General features: G+C 39.3%; 1 protein-coding gene across 2 annotated transcripts in view; it reads left to right on the top strand.

Annotated features, from left to right (window-relative positions):
- Positions 1 to 21,058, top strand: part of EPB41L4B (erythrocyte membrane protein band 4.1 like 4B) — an 839,761-nt gene that overhangs the window by 678,911 nt on the left and 139,792 nt on the right. For both annotated transcript variants that reach the window (XM_082258285.1, XM_082258286.1), the window contains exon 19: positions 15,588 to 15,655. In XM_082258285.1, the coding sequence (XP_082114411.1) occupies positions 15,588 to 15,655 (68 nt within the window). The remainder of the gene's footprint in view (positions 1 to 15,587; positions 15,656 to 21,058) is intronic.

The following is a 21,058-nucleotide window of genomic DNA, read 5'->3' as shown; positions in this document are numbered from 1 at the left end:
ATCGCAGGGCAAACAAGAGTTTTAATGACAGTGCTTTGGCAACGTATCCAGCAAACAAATTCTCCATACTACAGGCTGCAATATGTTGTCTTATAATCCTTAAGGATCTACTTCCAGTATTTGGAGAAACTGCTTTTTAAAGTAGAAGAAATCTGAAACAGTGGAGACCAGCTTAAGTTTTATTTATATGTTTTCTGCTTTAACACACTGTTTTATGAGAAATAGTGTGTTAAAGCAGAGGTAACGGCTTGACATGTTGTGTACAGGCAAATTTGCTTATATCCCGGGTATTCAATGGTCCAAATAGACCAAGTAGGGGTGCAATACACTATGTGTGAGTTTTTAGTCTTACAAATCTGACAAATGGGTTTACTGTTTATATGTGTCATTTTCTATGGGGGTGTATGTTCATATGGGATACATTGCTGAAGAATGTAGGTTGCCAGCAAGAGAGAATCCTAAGACTAATCCAGCTGGCCAGAGAATATGCGGGGACAAGTATTGTTGTTTTTAGTTGTACAGAACAAGGTATTCTGATTCCCTTCACTATAAAAATCCTGCACCCTGCAATTTGGGTACACTTACCTGCAGCTAATCCTTCCCCAGATTTAAACCTGTACCTGTGTATGTACAAACAAAGCACAGTGTTTTATACAAATAGTTAATGCATGCAGCTGCATTAATATACAGGATGTTCCTTCCTACTTACCTACCTTCTTGTAAAATGGATAGAAAAATCATATTAAAGACATTCTAATGTGTCTAAAATGCGATGTGAATATAAAGTGGTTGTAAAGTCCTATGTTTTTTTTATCCTAATGCATTAAGATAAAAAGCCCTCTGTGTGCTGCAGCCCCCCTCAGGCCCCCTTAATACGTACCTGAGCCCCATCTCTATCCAGCGATGTTGTAGGAGTGTCTTGGCTGCCCAAGACTCTCCCTCCTGATTGGCTGAGATGGCAGCATGGCGCAATTGGCTCCCACTGCTGTCAATTAAATTCAGTGAGCCAATCAAGAGAGAAAGGGGGCGGGGCGGGCTGTGGCTCTGTGCTGGAATAGATACATGGAGCTGCATCTCGGTTCGGGTGCCCCCATAGCAAGCTCTTTCTTGTGGGGACACTCAACAGGAGGGAGGGGCCAGGAGCAGCGACGAGGGACCCAAAAAGAGGAGGATCAAGGATACTCAGTGCAAAATCATTACACAGGGCAGGTAAGTATAACATGTTTGTTATTTTTAACCCCCCCGCCCCCAAAAAAAAAGAGCCTTTACAATTACTTTAACGCACATGAGCTTTAATATGTTACATTAGTTTTGTTTTTTTAACCTCCCTCAGGTGACCTTTTTACATTGAAATGATTTTAGCAAACTATAACGTAGGTTGTAATTATCCTGAGTTCTGAAGAAATGTAGGTTTATAGAACTAGATCATTTCTCTCACTGATTTCTGAATAGGAGAGTCTTTGATTGTCACTACCTAAACTTTCTCAGCATAATAACAATATAAGCATTTTCTGCATTCCTCTTTATGTGTCAAGTCTTAGAAAACAAAAGTGAAAATCCTATTGCAGGAGGTGTCTACATTTTCTAATGTAGCTTAGTGCGGATTCCTAGTAAAAGCCATACTGCAAGGGATAATGGTTTCAGTTCAGTTCAAAAATGGTTTCAGTTTGAAATGGAAGGGTAATCTTTACTAAGAGTGCCAATCATTTATTCATTTATAAATGGACTTGGCATTGTGTACATTTTGATATAAGGCCCCTTTCACACATGCTGTCCGTTTGTCCGTTTTCCATCCATCCGTTGACAGATGAAAAACGGACATCAATGTATCTCTATGTAAAAATGGATGATGGATGACAACGGATGATCATCCGTTAACATCCGTTTTCATCCGCTTCCGTCAATGTCCGTTTTTTTTGAACGGATGAATGCCCTATTTTTCATCCGTCAAAAAAACAGATTGGACGAAAAACGGATGACAACAGATGAAGATCGGATGGAAACGGATAACAATTGATGAAGATGGATGACAACGGATGAAAAAGGATGAAAAACGGATGAAAAAAAGATAACAACTGACGAAAAACGGATGAAAAACAGATAACAACTGATGAAAAACGGATGACAACTGATGAAAAACGTATAAAAAAAGGATGACAACTGACGAAAAAAAGGATGAAAAACGGATATGAACTGAGATGAAAACAGACGTTGACTGAAGACAAAAAACGTGACTGAACTGATGAACTGAACGGACCGTATGTGTGAAAGGGGCCTTAGAAATGTAGTTTGTTTTGTGTAATTGTTCCTTGCAGGATGGAAGCAAAGGAGTATGATGATAGAGAGAAGAAAAACACTCATGGATCAAAGTAGAGAAAAAATGATCACAAAGGAGAATGATTATAGAGGGAAGGGAAGCACACCTGGATCAAGGCAGAGAATATTGAGCACAGAGGAATGGAGAGTGAGCTTGGAAGGAAGTTGAGTTGATGGATCATAGAGCATAGAAAACAACACAATGATTAAAGTAGAGGAACAATGAGTACAGAAAAGGAGAAGGATGGCAGAGGGAAGGAGATTAAGCATGGGTGGTAGTGAAGGAGAATGATAATAGAGGGAAGGAAAGTAGGCATGAACCTAAAGTTGACGAGAATGTTTAAAGAGAGCAGGGGAGTGAGCATAGGTGGAAGTGAAGGAGAATAATTACAGAGGAAAGTACAAGTGGAAGAGAATGATCAGCAGAGAGGGATAGATGAGTAATTATGAGTGGAAGTGAGGTAGAATGATTATAGAGGGAAAGGAAGCACACATGGAATGACGTAGAGGAGACTGATCAAAGGGAAGAGAGTGAGTTTAGGTGTAAATAGAGAATAATTACAGAAGAAAGGAAAGCACAAATGGGTCCAAATAGTTGATAATGATCACAAAGGGAAAGAAAGCATGGATTGATAGAGAATGATCGGAGAGAGAAGGAGAGAGGGAACAGGTGGAAGTAGAGGAGAATAAACTAGGAGAACTGGTGGAAGGGAAACAAAGGGGGATAAAAAAAGAAGAGTGAGCAGTGATAGATGGGAACGAGAATGATCACAGTGAGAAGGAGAGTGAGCATGAATGCAGATAGAAGTGAACAACCAGAGAGGAAAGCTTACAGGCAAAGAAAAGTGATGAAAGAGGTGAGTAGGCATAGAAGGAAAAACAGAGGAATGGCAAAGAATGATAGGTGGGATTGATGAAAGGAAAGGGAGATGATCAATAAAAGTAGAGTGGGCATTTTTGGAAATAGATAATTATCACAGAAAGTGAGAATCTGGTATAAATAGAATAATAAGCAAGGAGAGTGGGGTGTAGGAAAGTAGAGGTGTAGAGAGGAGGAGAGTAAACATTAGGGTACATGACCTGTTCATGTAAGCAGTTTTAAAACTCAAAGCTCCTGTCATTTATCCATACACTACTCCTGGTTTCAATGCTAATTTTAGCTAAATCTACTGAAATCTCTTCAACTTTTGCTGGGAAAATGCTTGGATGGGCTTTCTGATCCAATCTGGATATAACTAAAAAGAACAAGGAAGACACAGTCCTTAAGAAGCACCAGCCAAAATGGCACCAGGTCGCTTTCTATTTCCCCTGCCAAAGACATGGGTACAGATCGGCGGTATATCTGGAAATTTCATCCATGACCTCAATAAGGAGACTCCCCACAAAACTCCAAGAGCTGCTTGGGCACTTTTCTTGTAGGAGCTGATAGACACAAATGTTCCAAAAAGCTCAGATCAGATGGCACAATTTAACACAATTTAATCCCCTTTTTTTTTTTTGTTTATCTGGGCTTACTACCATTCCCCAACATAATAGAATACACTCTTAAAGAAATTCTGTGTGCAGTTAATAGGGGAAAACCTCCATACTGTTCCTCATTACACAGTTGGAAGCAGTAAAGCAGAATATTTATTTAATAAGTTATGGCATGCAAAGTTGTAGAGGGAGAACATCAGCCTTTGGAAAGTTAACTGCACAATACCCTTAGACGTCAAGGGCGGGAGTATCTAGATCATAGGTTTAGGAGGAACAACATGCACCATTTGGGTATCCCCAACAATCCTGTGGATTTTATTAAGGATTAGCCTTTAGACACTTTTGGGAGATACTTCTTTAACACGTTGTTTGCTATTGTGTGGGGCCACCAGTTGTCAACCTGCTCATGACTCCTGGGAAATCCCCTGCTAATTTTTTTTTTTATTAAGCTACTGATTTATAGAAACTCTGAAATTCTCCTGGAAAACAAAAAGGAGACCACTGTAATCTGCTCATCAGTGGCTGAGATATCTCTTTTTCCAGACAAAAGTAGAGAGTAAAAGTCCTTGATGTAAAGTTTAGACTCTGGGCTCTATACCCCCCCTAGTTAAGAGTGATTGTAAATAGTCCTTCAGCGGCTGTAGTATGGTTGGATCGCAACAAACACTCATTAGGCATGGCTGATTTGCTCCTTACACAGACAAACTAGGTGTTATGAAGCTTTACCTCTTTACAAGTACACCAGGAAAAGTAAAGCTTGCTTTAGTTTTTTTTAAAATCTAGTTACAAATATTGTCACGGTGGTTTAGGTCATGTATAATACCCCTCCCACCAAGTTGTCCTGCAAGGATATGGTTGTTCAACTAAACGTTTGTTTCTCTTACATTTTAGAAAGTGGTTTATTATTAATCTTTATTGTTAGGCTAGAGATTGCAGTGCTGCAAGAATGGACTACCTATACGTCTTTATTATCATTACTGGACTTAATTTCTTGGAATTGCCTTCCAATCATTATACCTATTATTTTTTCTCTCCTTATAGAAAAGATGCTCTGATCGACATTTTCTTATCAGGTTCCATGATGTCTACCACATGGGATATTTTTTTTATATCCCTAAAATGCTTGGGACCTGTACAATCTAGCTAAGAGACTTGCAGTATACAACTTGAGTTCAAGATATAAACCTGCTATAGTCTGCCTGCAGTAGACGCTCCTCACAAAGGAACATACAACCTTTCTCAAAAAAGTTCATTACAACTACCGCGTCCATTCTTACCGTACTACCCACCCCTATGGAATCGGCATCCTTGCCAATGAGGACATCCCCTTTTCCTACCAGCAGTCTGTGATGATTGATACTCTGAGGGTAGATTTGCTTTTCTGATCTGTATCAAATACTCTGAGTTGTGTGTTGGCTAATGTGTATAGCCCCCATCCTTATACTTCTGAAGTACATCCTACAATACATAGCTGATTACATTACATTTCCTATAGTATTAATAGACAATTCCAATGTAACAAACCTCTTGTTATATATGTCTGAGGCTCTCATTCATCCAGGTCATGGTATAGCTAGTAGTAAGTAATAGCCCAGCCTTTATATTCACACCATAAGACACCTAAAACCCAGAGGCATCTTTAACCAACATTGCATCCCTGTGTCCTTCAAGCCCACCAATACACTGAGACAGAAGTTTGTATATCCTAAAGACTCAACACTCAAACTCAAGAAAATGTAAGTCAAAGAGTAATGCAGAGATGTCATTGGTGCTGTCTGCTGTGCCCCTGTTCTAATTCCTCCAGAGTTGCGTCTCACTAATACAGGAGGTGTGTTACTGGCCAGATCACCAGGTGGAAACAGAGGGGAAAAACCAAACAAAAGAAAATTGATGCAGCCATCACATCTAATGATTGGTAAGCTGCAATATAATACATTTTTGGTTTTGGATTTAATACCGCTTTAAAGTGGTTATAAACCCTTACCTCTACCAAGTCAAGTGACTAGCCTTAGGTTATACACAGAAACATATACTCCTACATACGTTCTACCTGTATATCTGTAGCAATATATTCTTAACACATGTTTAAAGTCCAGAATTTACACAGCTTTCTGAGCTTCCACAGGCAGGGGACAGGGATCTGACATAACATACTGCACAGCTCAGAGGGGAAAGCTTAGTGTAATATGAGACCTGAGTAGAAGAAAAGGGACACACTTCCTTCTACACAATATCATAGGGAAACATGCACAGATGAGGCTGTAAATCACAGGCTCAACTCCTACATCTCCCTCAATCCCCTGGAGTCAGAACAGTTTGTCAGAAACCGCTCATGGAGGTAATAGAGGAATGAGTCTGCATACGGAAATCAAACTCAGTGTTCTGTATTGAGTAGACACTATAGAAAGATATGATTTGTTCATTTTTTAATGTCAGAAGTTAACAACCAGTTTAAAGAAATCTTTAAAGAAGTAGTAAACTTAATTATATAAAAATACTAGATAGTTCGTTATTTAGTTCACACACTCACCATTTAGGAGAAAAGTCAAGTAGAAAATTTGTGACGTCATCAATTTAATTCAAAAGATAACAGATTTAGCTGAGCAGAGGAGGAGATGTAAATGTAGGGGGGGGGGGGGCGTCACATCCTGCCCTCTCACTCTTCACTTCACAAACTATAGTTTTCATCATGTGAAGGCAATTGTAGTGTATGTGGGTGAGTACACTGAGCCTGTGTACTCACCCACTTGTACATCAAATCACGCCCCCATATTCTCTAGCCTCACTGACACAAAGTAGGACTAGATAAATAAAACGTATTTTTGTCCTCTAGGTTTGCTGGTCTCAGAACACCGGCAACTGCAAATTTACATGTGCCTCATAAATTATTCTCCCTCCTGCTACAGAGACAATTGAGTACTGTCCGTGATACTTTTTTTATTTGCACTAACATACAATTTTTCAGGACAAGCTTTCGGGGTATGTCCCCTTCTTCAAGATCCAAGCAGTACTGATTCACAAAATGTTTAGCAGAATGGTAAAAAAACACAAAATCTCTAAGCCAAAGGAAAAAAAAGAGAAAACCAAACAAACATAAACAAATTTAACTGGCAATGGTAATAAAACTAGCATAGTTGGTGAGATGAGACAGAGGGAGAGCTGAAGACAGGGGGGGAAGGTGGGGGGGATAGTCACAGAGGGGGTCGTAAAACTGTAGGATAATGAGTAAGGAAACCCATATCTAAATTTAAGCCGATATTTTTTGTGTCAAAAAGAAGTATCATTCTTAATTCAAAAGTTTTCCTTTCCTGGATAGTTCTGAAATTCCCTTTAAGAACTAAAACATTGAGGTCTTCTATAGTGTGGTCCGGTTGTGAAAAATGATGTCCCACAGGTGTGCAGAAACTATCTTCTTTATGTTCCTTGATGGTATGTCTGTGCAAAGTCATCCTCGCTTGCAACTTTTGTCCTGTTTCGCCCTCATAAGATCCTTTGCTACATCTTTTGCATTGGATGAGGTACACAACATTACTGGAGGTGCAGTTGTATGATCCTCTTATATTGAAGGTCCCATTTGTGTGTGTGACACTTTTAGACAGATTGATCTGGTTGCACAGTTTGCAGCGTTTTTTGTGGCAGGGTTTGCTCCCATTATTTGCGACTTCATAATCAGAATTAAGTTTTCTGCTGATTAGTTTATGTCTGAGGTTGGGTGGTTGTCTGAAAGCCAGTATTGGAGGTTTTTGGAATATTCCTTTCAGAGTTTCATCTTCTGTTATGATGGGTTGTAAATCTTTGATTATCTTTCTTATCCCTTCTAGTGCTGGATTGTATGTAGTGACTAGAGGTACACGGTTATTTGTTTTTTTTCTCTATGCATTGGAGAAGATTTTCTCTTTGGGTTTTCAAGGCTGTGTTTATGCTGGTGTTTATGGTTTTGTTTTTGTAACCTTTCTTATGGAAGGAGTTTGCTAGTGTTCTGAGATGTTTATCTCTGTCTTCTGGGTCTGAACATATTCAGTGGTATCTGATGGCCTGGTTGTGTATGATGGCCGTTTAGTGTGTTGGGGTGAAAACTGGAACTGTGGAGATAGCCTCCAGAGTTCCAGTTTTCCCTCCTGCTGAAAGGGAGAAAAACTCCTAGGAATGTCAAAGACATCTGTGATCAGCATTACCCGTGCCAATCACCAGAGACAGACAGGGAGAGATGAAGAGTTGTATGGCCTTTCTGTATAAGCACAGAAAGGGAGCTGAGGAGCTGCACAGACTTAGGGCTGGTTGACGCCACAAAACCAACTCCAGATCAGTTCCAGATGCATTCCTGCATGCACATTATTTTATGCATTTTTAGTGCATTCTGGTGCGTTTTTGATGCGTTTCCGGATGCATTCCAGACGCTTTTTTTTTTCTTTTTTTCCTGTTTTTTGTTTCACTGTACTGGGGTCTGGTGCATTTTTGATGCAATATACCTTGTTCCAGTACAGTCCAGTGCAGGAAAAATGCTGCATGTTCTACTTTTTTTTTTTTCTGGAACTGGAACACCCAGGAACTGACTGCACTGGTGTGAACTTTGCCATTGGAAACCATATAACCTACTTTCCATGCATTTTTGATGCAGAAAGAAAACACACTGGACTGCCTGTGGTGTGAACTGGCGCTTAACCCCCTAGCTGCTGGAGAGGAAGCTGACCCTGTGGCTAACAGTTAACCCTTCAATTGCCAGACAGGTAAGTTATTCAGTGGGTGCTTTAGGTAGTACAAGGTAAAGGTGTCAGGCAATTGAGGGGTTAACTGTCACAGGGTCAGCTCCCTCCCCAGAAAGAGCATAAAACTCTTTATCTCTCCCTGTGTGTCTCTGGTGATCGGCACAGGTAATACTGATCACAGATGTTATTTTCCCCGCTGGGCTGTCTCAGTGCCTTCTTAATTTCACTAGTGAAATCTGTATCCCCCTGCGTGTGGTTACCCAGCATGTACAGCGTTCAATGCTTTGAGGGCACTCTGTGGTGTGGATGGTTCAGACCAGGTGTCTCAGACTAATGGGCCATACACACTATACAATTGTCTTTAAAATTTTTCCTTTAGATTTACCAAAACCATATAATATAAGATCAAATCTAAACACTATTAATTTGAATGCAATGAGGCAGGACCTTGCACCTTGCCAACATTTGAAAAACATTTCCAGGGACATTTTTGCAGCACAGCTATCAATTACTTGTCACACCCACTTCCCTGAAGCTCCGACCACTCCGCATAATTAATCCCCGCCTACTTATCATCAGATTATAGGGTCTACTCAATAAAGAGAGAGTTACAGGAAATTGAAAAGGGAATTTCAAACTTAAGGCCAAAGTAGCAGAATTGGAATAATTCTCCCATTCAGCTGCACTATTCTGCCTAAAGTTTAAAATTCTCATCACAATTCCCTGCAATTCTAAAGTGTCAAATGTACTCATACAAAAAATTTAATATGTAAATATGCATAAACTGCAAGGTATAATTAAGCACGATAAAACCTAATTATACTATCTGGTATACTTAGGTTTTAATGGCGCCAGGCCCAATTACGTAACTGCGCATGCGCCCGCCTGGCCGAGCTTGAACGAGATTTCCCGAGCCGGGCAGGCGTCGGAAAACAACCTTTTTTTTTACAGGCACCGGCTGCCCATAACGGGCATTTACGGGCAGCCCTATTAACGGGTGCTTGCCGAGACAATGTAAATTACACGGGACAGGCTCCTATTTGCTGGGACTGTCCCTGCAAAAACGGGTCAGTTGGCACGTATGTAGTGTGTATCCAGCTTTACTGGTACACTCACTGTGATGAGCAGGAAGTGCTGGCTGAACTAAACTACATATGGGATGTGACAAGACCAGTGGAATGCAAGGCATAGCAGGCACCGGTCTTGCAAACAGAAAACCACAGGGAATCAACCTCATTATTTAAAAAAATGCACAGACTGTTTCTCAGAAACTACAGAGGCAACCAGAAGACTGACTACATATTCTAGAAAGGTAGGAAAGCAGCACTAAAACTATGTAAAATCGTTTTTGCCCAGAGTTCTGCTTTAAATAAATTCAATATTTTTCAAGGCCTCCTTGATCCTGGTGGTTGCTTCTCTGGATTCTGCATTTTCTTATGCTGTGTGTTTGCATTTGTTTTCATATGATAAATCTGTATTACGCTGCGCAGCATTGCACAGACTGGGAAAGGGAGAGGGACACCACTCTGAGTCATTCAGGCTCCATTAATTTACACAGTGCTATCAATTTTATACTGGGAATTTGCCAACTAGAAAATATAGTTTCTTAAACCGTTTGCTGATGCTCCTTCATTGCCCACCCTGCAGGATGGTTGACTAGCTAAATTGCCTAATTAATGGAGAAATGTTAGGTGTTCTAAAAAGGCTGGATGGATATAATGATAAATATTTTAGCAGGCTAACATTAGTGATGGTTTAGATGCCACTGATTTACTGTGAATTTTGCTGGTTCAAGATTTTTAGTTCCAGCTAATTTATGTGCCAATTTGATGTGTTAGATTTTTGTTCAGACATTATGCATGTGGCCTTCAAACCTTGGCCAGAGCTTAAAAAGCTTAGAAAGACCAATAATAGGGGGGTTGAAAGGCCAGCTGCCTTGCTATAAAAGAGGGGTCTAGGAGTGCCATAGTGTCAGTATTTTAAGAAAAAATATTGTTGGGATAGGATAGAGAAAGCTGACATACTGTGTAGGAGCAGAATAAAGTCCATTAGGAAACTGTGCTTACTTCTGATTGCTAACTCTTTGGCCAATCACCCCCTCTGCTGTCTTTTTTTTGTTGTCGTTTTTTTTTTTTTTATATATTCTTGGATTCTTGGGGGTTTGTATTTAGTTATTTAGTTTTAGTTTGGGATTGATTTGGGCTGCTTTCCTATCCATAGCAAACTGTTTTATTCATTTTTTTTTTTTTTTTTAGCAAGGCAACAACAGTGTGCACCTAAACCACCTCACATGATATCACTCACATTCATAGCATTCCCAATTTCCCATTTTAAAAAGAAAAATATATACACTGATTAGTCATTTTTCTCCATGATGAAAACGTCTCTGCATCTGGCCAATTTTTACACCACTTTATCATCTGCAGTCTCTTTTTTCTTGAAGAGAAATGCCTGCCGTCTCATGCTTCTTGACATTTTGGCCTATTTTCCCTCATTTACATTGTTCTTGCCGGGTATCCATGCTTCAGATTTTTTGCATCAGTGAAAACAGGGACATCCTCAGCAAACCTTGAACCAAGTTGTGTAAGCTGGTGAAAGCAGGCTTTTTAATATTTGATGAAAAAGCATTGTGTGGCTGCTAAAACTTCTGGAAATTTTTTTTTTTTTAAATCTGACACTAAAAAGATAGGGGCGCTGCTGCTGTTTATTTGCCAAGCTGATTGCAAAAAAAAAAAAAAACCCCAATAAAAAATAAATTATACAGCCAAATATTCACTGCCAGAGTATACAGTCATTGAGGCTGTCCATGAAAATCATTCTTTTCTGTAACATCACATACAGCTTTAAAGTATTCCCCCAATATAATTTAAAAGATTGGTGTTTCATGTCATCTTTGAAGCCACATGAAAAGGACCCTCTCCCTTCTGTATAGTAAAAAAAAAAAAAAAATTACATTGGTATATATGCCTATGTCAGTGATCAACTTTCCATACCATTTCATATTTATTTATTTATTTTTACAACAGTTTGCTAGCCCTTAAAAAGGCCAGAATTTACTAGCAGGTCTTACCCCCTATAGTCTTCTGTGGGATTCACCATGTTTGGGTTTTTTTTTTTTTTTTGCTTTTTAAACTTTTTGACTGAGTACACGTCTATGTTTGTCCCAAGTATGTTTAAATTCACTTACTGTAAGTAAGTGTTAGTGGATGCAAAGAATTCTTTGTGTGGATGAGTTAGAGAGCTGGGGCGGGGATGTCATAATCTTCACCCTGAAAGTCTGTTTAGACATTCCTTGCTGTGATGGGTGAAGATTGGATCTTGATCTTTTACAGACGGATCCTGCAGTGAGAGTTAAGTGTCCATATAGTCATGTTGGTCCTTAGGACATGGCTGGGCACAGATTTGGGTAAATGGCCAATCACAGCAGCCTTTTTCCACATGATCAGCTGTGTCCAATTCCAGCTGATCATGATGTAAACACATGAAAGGTGCTTAAGCCTAACGCTTTATGTGTGCCACATCCCTAGTAACAATATACAGAAAATGAGGTTCCCCTTATTGGGACTTTATAGGCACATAAATTATATGAAAAATAGTAATTTAGAAAAATAATTTTTATTTTATCAACACAAATGATAAGTTTAAAAAACAGAGTGCAAAGCAAATATAGACAGGTAAGTCAACCACATGTAGTCTGAACTATAAACCCGACATGTTTCGAAGCCAGAGAAATTTGCTGCTTCTTCAGGGGATGGTTCAAACGGTACTCTAGTGAATAGATGAATTAACATGTAAAAAACCATGAATTTTTAAAGGTTTTTAAACATTAAAGAGCGACTATAAAAGTTCACATGATAAATACAATAACATTGGCGAGTACTCACAGGGTTGAGACGTGACTGTATTTAGGTAGCCTGCACAGTTTAAAAACATCTGATGGGTGCGAGTGTCCTTGCGACAGAATGCAATGTAGATGGTAAGTAAAATGTACTGGTTAATAGACCACAGCTGTTTAGGTTGGGTGTGCGGTCTACAATCACTGGGCATCTGAAGTCCTCAAATTGAAGAAGCCAGGGACAGTCTTTAACCATAGGTATATATCAGAAACATAGGTATCACCGATCTAAAACAATAGGCAGATCAGGGCTAATTAGTATGTATATTTGGGAACAGAGTGGAATACAATTTTCAGCTGAAAAATTGTATTCAAATTGCTAATCAAACCGTCAGGTATATCACTTACAATTACAAACAGATTAAATAGAAATGGACCTAGTAAACAGCATTGTGATACACCACTAGTGACTGGTCTCTGTTTAGAATGAACCCAATTTACAACCACACTCTGATATCTATGCTTTAGCCAACTGCGTATTAGTTAAACCACGCTTAAGTCCTACTTTGTACATCATTTTTGTGAAATCCTTATGTGGAACCCTTTGAAATGCTTTGATAGCAAGATAGACTACGTCTACAGCCCCACCGTGGTCCAAAACATTTGTGATAAAGTAAAAAAATGTAATCAGATTCGCCTGACATGATCTGCCCTTAGTAAAGTCATTCTGTTTTGGGTCTAGCAAGTTGTGTACTCTTAAAGTGATTGTAAAGGTTCCTTTTTATTAAAAAAAAATAACAAACATGAGCAGCCCCGATTCCCCTTTTTCTAGTGTGCCCTGCTGACGCTCCTGGCTCCTCTTTATCCGGTGCCCCCACAGAAAGCCACTTTCCATAGGGGCATCTGTGCGGGCTTGCAGTCCCACTGCACTATTAACACAAACAGCAGGACTCGGTCCCACCCCCCGCTCCCGTGTCACTGGATTTGATTGACAGCAGTGGGAGCTAATTACTCCTGCTGCTAATAATCTGTCCAATGAGGAGAGAAACAGGGGCTGGAGCCACTGGGTTCATGCACATCGCTGGATTGGATCAGGCTCAGGTAAGATAAAGGAGGGCAGCTGCAGCACAGAAGGTTTTTCACCCTAATGCGTAGAATGCATTAGGGTGAAAAACCTTGAGACTTTACAACCACTTTAAATGAACATGAAACCTCCTTTTATGAGTGATTCCAATAGTTTTTCTGCTACAGATGTTAAAATCACAAACCTGTAGTTGCCATATTTTTCTTCAAAACCCTTTTTGTACACAAGTATAATAATCTGTTTATAATTTTGAATATCGTTGCGACATTTTGCACTTAGTAGGGAAAATTATACAGCACAGCTAAATTTACGCTATTCGAGTTTCTAGGCATAAAACCTTTGACATCTGAGAAATATTCATATACTGGTATTAACTCTTTCACACAATATATGTTCTTAAGTTCTTAAACTCAAGGTGCTTGCATGCAGGGAAACTCATTCAGGTCTTTTAGGATGCAGTGGCTGAAAGGACACAGCCACTCATCCTAATGTGTACAGTGTGGATAAGCAGACCCGAATCAGTGTGTTGGTACAGTTGCTGTGTCTTAATAGACCTAAATGAGCTGTGAATCTTGAGACGATTAAAAAAGTGTCCATTCATGGTATATGGGCCTCAGACCTGTGTAAACCGGGCCTAAGTGTTCAGAGAAAAACAGGCACTTGATCTTGGTCTCTTGTCATGCAGCTTTAATTTTGGCACATGGTGAAATGAAGTCCCACTTTTTCATGTATACATACAGTATATACAGTATATATCACCCATCACTATATTCTCCAAAATAACAACACAATAACAAAGGATTACTTTCTTACCTTAAGTAATGACCAAGGTGTTACTAAATAAACAGGCACATTGATGGAAAAGAAAAAACTGCTCTGGTCCATAAAGGGTATAAAGGTATGAAAGCTAAAAAGATTAACCAGCAAAGCAAAAAAAAACCCTACTGTATCCCAGTAGTGGTGTTTAGCAAAAAACATTAACACTCTCTTTAGCAATGGAATGAACCTCTTCCAGACTTCTTAATTTAAGTTTGTCCTATGTGATTGTCTTCTTGGGCTTTTAATGTTTCAAGTGACATTTTACTAAACCAAGTCAGTCAGAAATATAGACTACACTGATATACTGTATGTGACATATACAATATAGTCTTACATTTTCGGATGCTTTTACCTTTAAATGCTGTTTACTCTACCCTTAGATGTGCACTTTAAATGAAGTAGTCTTTTTTCAGGTTTTTAACTTATTGCAGTTTCAAAGCATTACAGCTGATGGTTACTTTGAATAGCAGACTAAATATTTGACAACTACAGGAATTAAATTGCGGAGGAAACTCCCAGATTTCCTGCTCCGATTCACCTAGGCGTTTGTCTCATTATTTTTGGATGTTTTCAGCTGACAACTGCAATAAAACAGATTTGTTTTATAAATTGAACCTTGAAAAGATGTGACAGTATGGTTTTATAAAGGTTGGAAAGCACAAAAGGGTACCTATTAGGTAATTGAGTGACAAGATGTGACAATATATAGATGGTCATTTTGCAGTGCATGCTTTTCTTCTAGATGTGCCCAATTCATGGTGGATGTTATATTTGAACTGTCTATTTTAAAAACAATGTTAAGCACATATCTTATTTTGTTTAAAAACATATTATATTATTATAAATTACAAATAACTACCTGTTCTTTTCTCCCAAATATTATATTTTAATAGTTTCAGTTTCCAGTATTCATGTTCAAAGTGGTAGAGTCTGTCTAGTTTATTACCCATCAAATTTGGTTAAACATTAAATAAGTTGCATTAGCAGATAGAAAGCAGGCATCTATATTAACTTCCACACTCTTTTGCTCTCCTTTGCTAAAACCTTTGTCTCCGTTGCTAATAATCATTTAGCCATCCATACATTCACATTTGGCTGCCTGTCTCTAAGCCACACTGTCTCTCTCTTCTTTGCTTCACACTGTTTAGCCAGGCTCTCTTCCCCACCACCTTATGCATATTTTTAGTTCCCATATCACCCTGTGTTTAAGACATTGCTCAACAGCACCATGGGAGGAGATTCTTTTAATTGGAGTGGTGAATACATGGGTATAAGCTACACAGACTACAAATGCTGTGATTGTCCTAAAAATAATTTACAATTGTTTTCATATAGCATTATTGTCTTGCAGGTTGGTAAAGAAGAGACATGTGTTTCAGACTTCAGTAAGAGTCCAAGCCTCCAGGACACTAATGTAAGGTCTGTCTCTGCTTGTTTGTTCTCATAATTTGTAACTGACATTCGGTTCATTATTTTAATTACATTTGCACAAATTCACATTTTACAAGCAAATGTAAGAAGTGGCAACTGTTGTCTTGAATCCATCTGTATAGTGTATTTGTCATTTTGAATTTATGTAATTGAATGTTGTTTCACATTATATCCTTGTGTTGCAAATTATGTTAACAATTGCATGGAAACAAAAAACATATGTAGAATTAGTTGCACAAATGAATTCCTACAATACTCCTATTCTCACGAGATTTGAATATTCTAAAAACAGAATTGCTCAATACTGTATATATATAATATATACACACACACACTCACACACATATATATATATATATATATATATATATATATATATACAGTATCTCACAAAAGTGAGTACACCCCTCACATTTCACATTTTTGTAAATATTTTATTATATCTTTTCATGTGACAACACTGAAGAAATGACACTTTGCTACAATGTGAAGTAGTGAGTGTACAGCTTGTATAACCATGTACATTTGCTGTCCCCTCAAAATAACTCACCACACAGCCATTAATGTCTAAATCGCTGGCAACAAAAGTGAGTACACCCCTAAGTGAAAATGTCCAAATTGGGCCCAATTAGCCATTTTCCCTCCCCGGTGTCATGTGACTCAATAGTGTTACAAGGTATCAGGTGTGAATGGGGAGCAGGTGTGTTAAATTTGGTGTTTATCACTCTCACTCTCTCATACTGGTCACGAGAAGTTAAACATGGCACCTCATGGCAAAGAACTCTCTGGGGATCTGAAAAAAGAATTGTTAAATAATGCTAAAGGGGTGGGGGGTCAGCCTGTCAGTGATCAGGCCACGCTGCATCAAATTGGTGTGCATGGCTCACATCCCAGAAGGAAGCCTCTTCTAAAGATGATGCACAAGAAAACTCGCAAACAGTTTGCTGAAGACAAGCAGACTAAGGACATGGATTACTGGAACCATGTCCTGTGGTCTGATGAGGCCAAGATAAACTTATTTGGTTAAGATGGTGTCAAGCGTGTGTGGCAACAACCAGGTGAGGAGTACAACGACAATTGTGTCTTGCCTACAGTCAAGCATGGTGGTGGGAGTGTTATGGTCTGGGGCTGCATGAGTGCTGCCGGCACTGGGGAGCTACAGTTCATTGAGGGAACCATGAATGCCAACATGTACTGTGACATACTGAAGCAGAGCATGATCCCCTCCCTTCATCATGGAGGAACACTCCAGTGGCAAACTGTGAAGCTCTGGTGAACTCCATACCCAACAGGGTTAAGGCAGTGCTGGAAAATAATGGTGGCCACAAAAAATATTGACACGTTGGGCCCAATTTCAACATTATCACTTAGGGGTGTACTCACTTTTGATGCCAGTTGTTTAGACATAATTGAGCATCTGTGGGGCATCCTCAAACGGAAGATGGAGGAGCGCAAGTTCTTTAACATCCACCAGCTCCATGATGTCGTCATGGAGGAGTGAAAGAGGACTCCAGTGGCAATTAATGGCTGTGCGTTGAATTATTTTGAGGGGACAGCCAATTTACACTGTTATACAAGCTGTACACTCACTACTTTACATTGTAGCAAAGTGTAATTTCTTCAGTGTTGTCACATGAAAAGATATAATAAAATATTTACAAAAATATGAGGGGTGTACTCACTTTTGTGAGATACTGTATATACATATACATACACACACACACACACACACACACACTGGGAAATTACTAGTCCACAGCAGAGATAGCAACAAAAAGGTCAGTCAACATAATCATGGGAAATTATCACAATGGCCCAGCTCTCTGCATCACTGCTTACTTACTGCTGTGGAATAGGCCTCGTGGAACCAACTCGAAAAGATCCATAAATGGTAAGTATAATAAAAAAAAACAACAAAAGAAAAAAAATACTACAGGAGGCCTCCATGGGGTAGCGTTGGTTTCTTGCAAATATTTATTTCTTCATAAGTAACATAAAAATGTAGCATTTTTTCTAAAAACCACAATCTGCAATCAAATAATACACCAAGTTTAAGTAAAAACAACAAACATTTAAACTGTTATCAAAGAAGTAGCAGCCCCAATCTGAACATTCTGCAGGTGACAACTATAGTTGATTTTAAAAATAAATTCATTTCCCATCTATAAATGAAGCCAAGTGGAACCCTTTTATGCCAACAAAATATCCACTTTGCCTTCTATGAACATCTCCACCTTCAGGATCAGGGAGCACCCTTTCTGTCATGGGCAGGAGTCAGGCTCAGACGCCAGTGGCTATAGCAGTAGGGAGGCTCCCACTGATCAGCTGGATAAGTACACAAGCAGGTCACTCTGGCAAATGACACAGGGTGTAAGCACTAAACGGTATTCACCAGAGTTCCTGATTGTGGAGATGAATTTTGCTGCAAGTTAGTACCAGGTCACAGTCCTCAGAATCACCCCACCAAAAGGTGAGCAAGCCGGGGTCCAGTAGCAGATATAGTAGGTTGGGATCAAGCAGAAGTGTAGTCAGTAAACAAGCCAAAGGTCGGTAACAAGTGGTTGCAAGTTGGGAGCAAGCGGAAGCGTATTTGAGGAACAAGCCAAAAGTTGGTAAAGAATGGTTGTGGAGATCAGAACTGCAGGTATTCAAAGGAGCAAGATTTTGGCTGGAGAGAGCACAATAAGCTGGCCAATAGAAAGTGCAGAGACATGGCTTAAATCAGGAAATTCAAAGGAGGAGCAGAGTTCAAGATTCGCAAGAAACAAGAGACAAGGCACATTGTTCTAAAAGATCAGACAGGGAGCTGTCCAGCATCTCAGTCCGGTTCAGCAAGAAGAGCTACTGCTGAAAGCAGCAGAGGTCATGGGTCAGATCCTAGTCTTGACACTTTCAATCCAGTGGAATGGGAACAAAGCCATATTGCCACTATGAATGTCCTTGAAGTGCTGAGATACATTAGGCATTTTAGACAAAGATGTATAATATGTGGGATGTCACAGAGTGCATCCCACCTATTGTGTATTACACTGAGAACAAAAAAATCTGACAAATTACATTTTTGCTCCAAAAATTGCTGAAGTAATTTATGGGGAATTTTTCACCTGAAACAATGAAAGGACCTCCTTGGTTTTTCTGTGACACTGACAGTACTTGAAAGTAAATAGGCCACACCTGTAAGAGCCTTTAGTTATCAAATGAGTCTGACTTTTATTCTTTAGGCTTTGATCATTAAAGAGGAAGTAAAGTCTTCCGCTTTTTTTTTTTTAGTTTTATTCTTCCCTGCAAAGTAAATGCATAATGTGTTAGTATGCAATGCATAGAAAAACAAACAAGTCAAATCATATTTAAAATGACTTGCAATTGCCAGCACCCGGCTATTAAAAAATAAAGAAAAAAATGACAGGGTCCCCCCCCCCAGTCCATACCCCAGCAAATTAAAAAAAAAAAACTGACGTGGGGTCCCCCCAAAATCCATACCCTTATCCGGGCACAAAGCCTGGCAGATCAGGAAAGGGGAGCGGACGAGTGAGTGGTCTGAACCATACCAGGCCACATGCCTTCAATATGGTGGGGTGCTCTGGGGAAGGAGAGGCTCGCCCCCCCCCCACCCAAGGCACCTTGTCTCCATGTTGATGGGGACAAGGGCCTCTTCTCGACCACTAGAGAAGCCCTCTCTTTGGTTAAACCTTTTAGAAATTCTATAGTTGCAAAGTCTGATACTATCTCCCTATGCTGAAGAATGTTCTGGCCTGTTTATTCTTGGCCAATCAAGACGAATCTTGGATTGCTGATTCTGGGGCTTTATCTATCACACCTTGCCCCATGGTGTATCCAAAGGTCAAGTGCTTCCTCTAGGCCTTAGGTGCATTATATGGGTCTGCCATTAACCCTGCTATATGACTGTAATTTAGTATGGCCTGAGTCCTGTGGGGAGAGATGGCTTTATTATTCACTGCTAGGAATAACAACATCATCCAGATAAGGTAAGTCATTGGAGCCCGCAGATATATTGTAAATTACCCTCCATTGTTTACTTTTTTGCCTCCTTTGGCAAAGGCATTTGTTACAGAAACCATCTAGCTTGGGGACCAAAATTATGGAGCTCACTTTAAAACTTCTGTATCACTTCAGTGTCTAGCATTCTTAAACCACTTCAACCCCAGAAGGTTTCACCACCTTCTTAACTAGGCCATTTTTTGCGATACTGCACTGCGTTGCTTTAACTGACAATTGCATAGTCGTGCGGCACTGTACCCAAATAAAATTGATGTCCTTTTTTTCCACACAAATAGAGCTTTCTTTTAGTGGTATTTGATCACCTCTGCGGTTTTTATTTTTTGCGCTAGAAACAAAAAAAGACTGACAATTTTGAAAAAAAGACTTTCAGCTATAAAACACATCCAATGAAAAAATGTTAAAAAACAATTTTTTCCATCAATTTAGGCAAATATGTATTCTGCTACGTGTTTTTGGTAAAATAAAATCCCAATAAGTGTATATTGATTGGTTTGTGCAAAAGTTATTGTGTCTACAAACTTTGGGACAGATTTATGTATTTTTTTTTTTTTTTTACTAGTAATGGCGGCAATCAGCGATTTTCAGCAGGACTGCAACGTTGCTGTAGACAAATCTGACACTGAGTGACACTTTTTGAGGAACAGTGACACCAATACAGTGATCAGTGCTAAAAGAAAATGCACTGTCACTGTATAAATGACACTGGCAGGGAAGGGGCTAACATCAGGGGTGATCAAAGGGTTAAGTGTTCTGGAAATTTTATACATAGGCAACTCCTATCCTTATATTGATTAGTGGTTCCAAATTAATGATAACTACTGCAGTAGGGAACAGACACAAAAAGATACACTCTTTCCAAAATAACTGTTCTGCTTTATTTGATGCATTTGAAGGCTTTTATACACATGATTACGTAGGTATCACATTAATATTATAATTGTACTTTTATGGTAACAAGGGGAGTAACATAGGAAGGCTAATTCTAATCAGAACTCGAAAGAATGCAGTCATGTAATGAAAACATTATTAGTGCTGCATGCACAATGAGTGCAGTGTATATATATATATATATATATATATATATATATATATGCGGTAGGTGGTCCGGAAGTGCGTAAACTTCCTCTGCAATGACTTGCTTATGGACTTTTTAGTTCTGTTAGGTGCCTAAGAGGGACATCTATTTACATAGTTACTGTAACGACACCCCGGGTATGAAAGGGTTACAGACGTTTAGGACATTTCATTCCTGAACACAAAGGCAGCTACCCGACACTCTACTCAGACAAACAAGAAACCCATACGAATAATCCCCCCCCCCCCCCAAGTACGAGACGAGGCTCTGTATTGAGGGTCAAGCAGGAATCCGAC

Source organism: Pelophylax lessonae (assembly GCF_965119305.1).
Source record: "Pelophylax lessonae genome assembly, chromosome: 5".
Taxonomy (NCBI): Eukaryota; Metazoa; Chordata; class Amphibia; order Anura; family Ranidae; genus Pelophylax; species Pelophylax lessonae.
The sequence above is the reverse complement of the archived record's forward strand: the minus strand, read 5'-3'. Positions and strand labels throughout refer to the sequence as shown.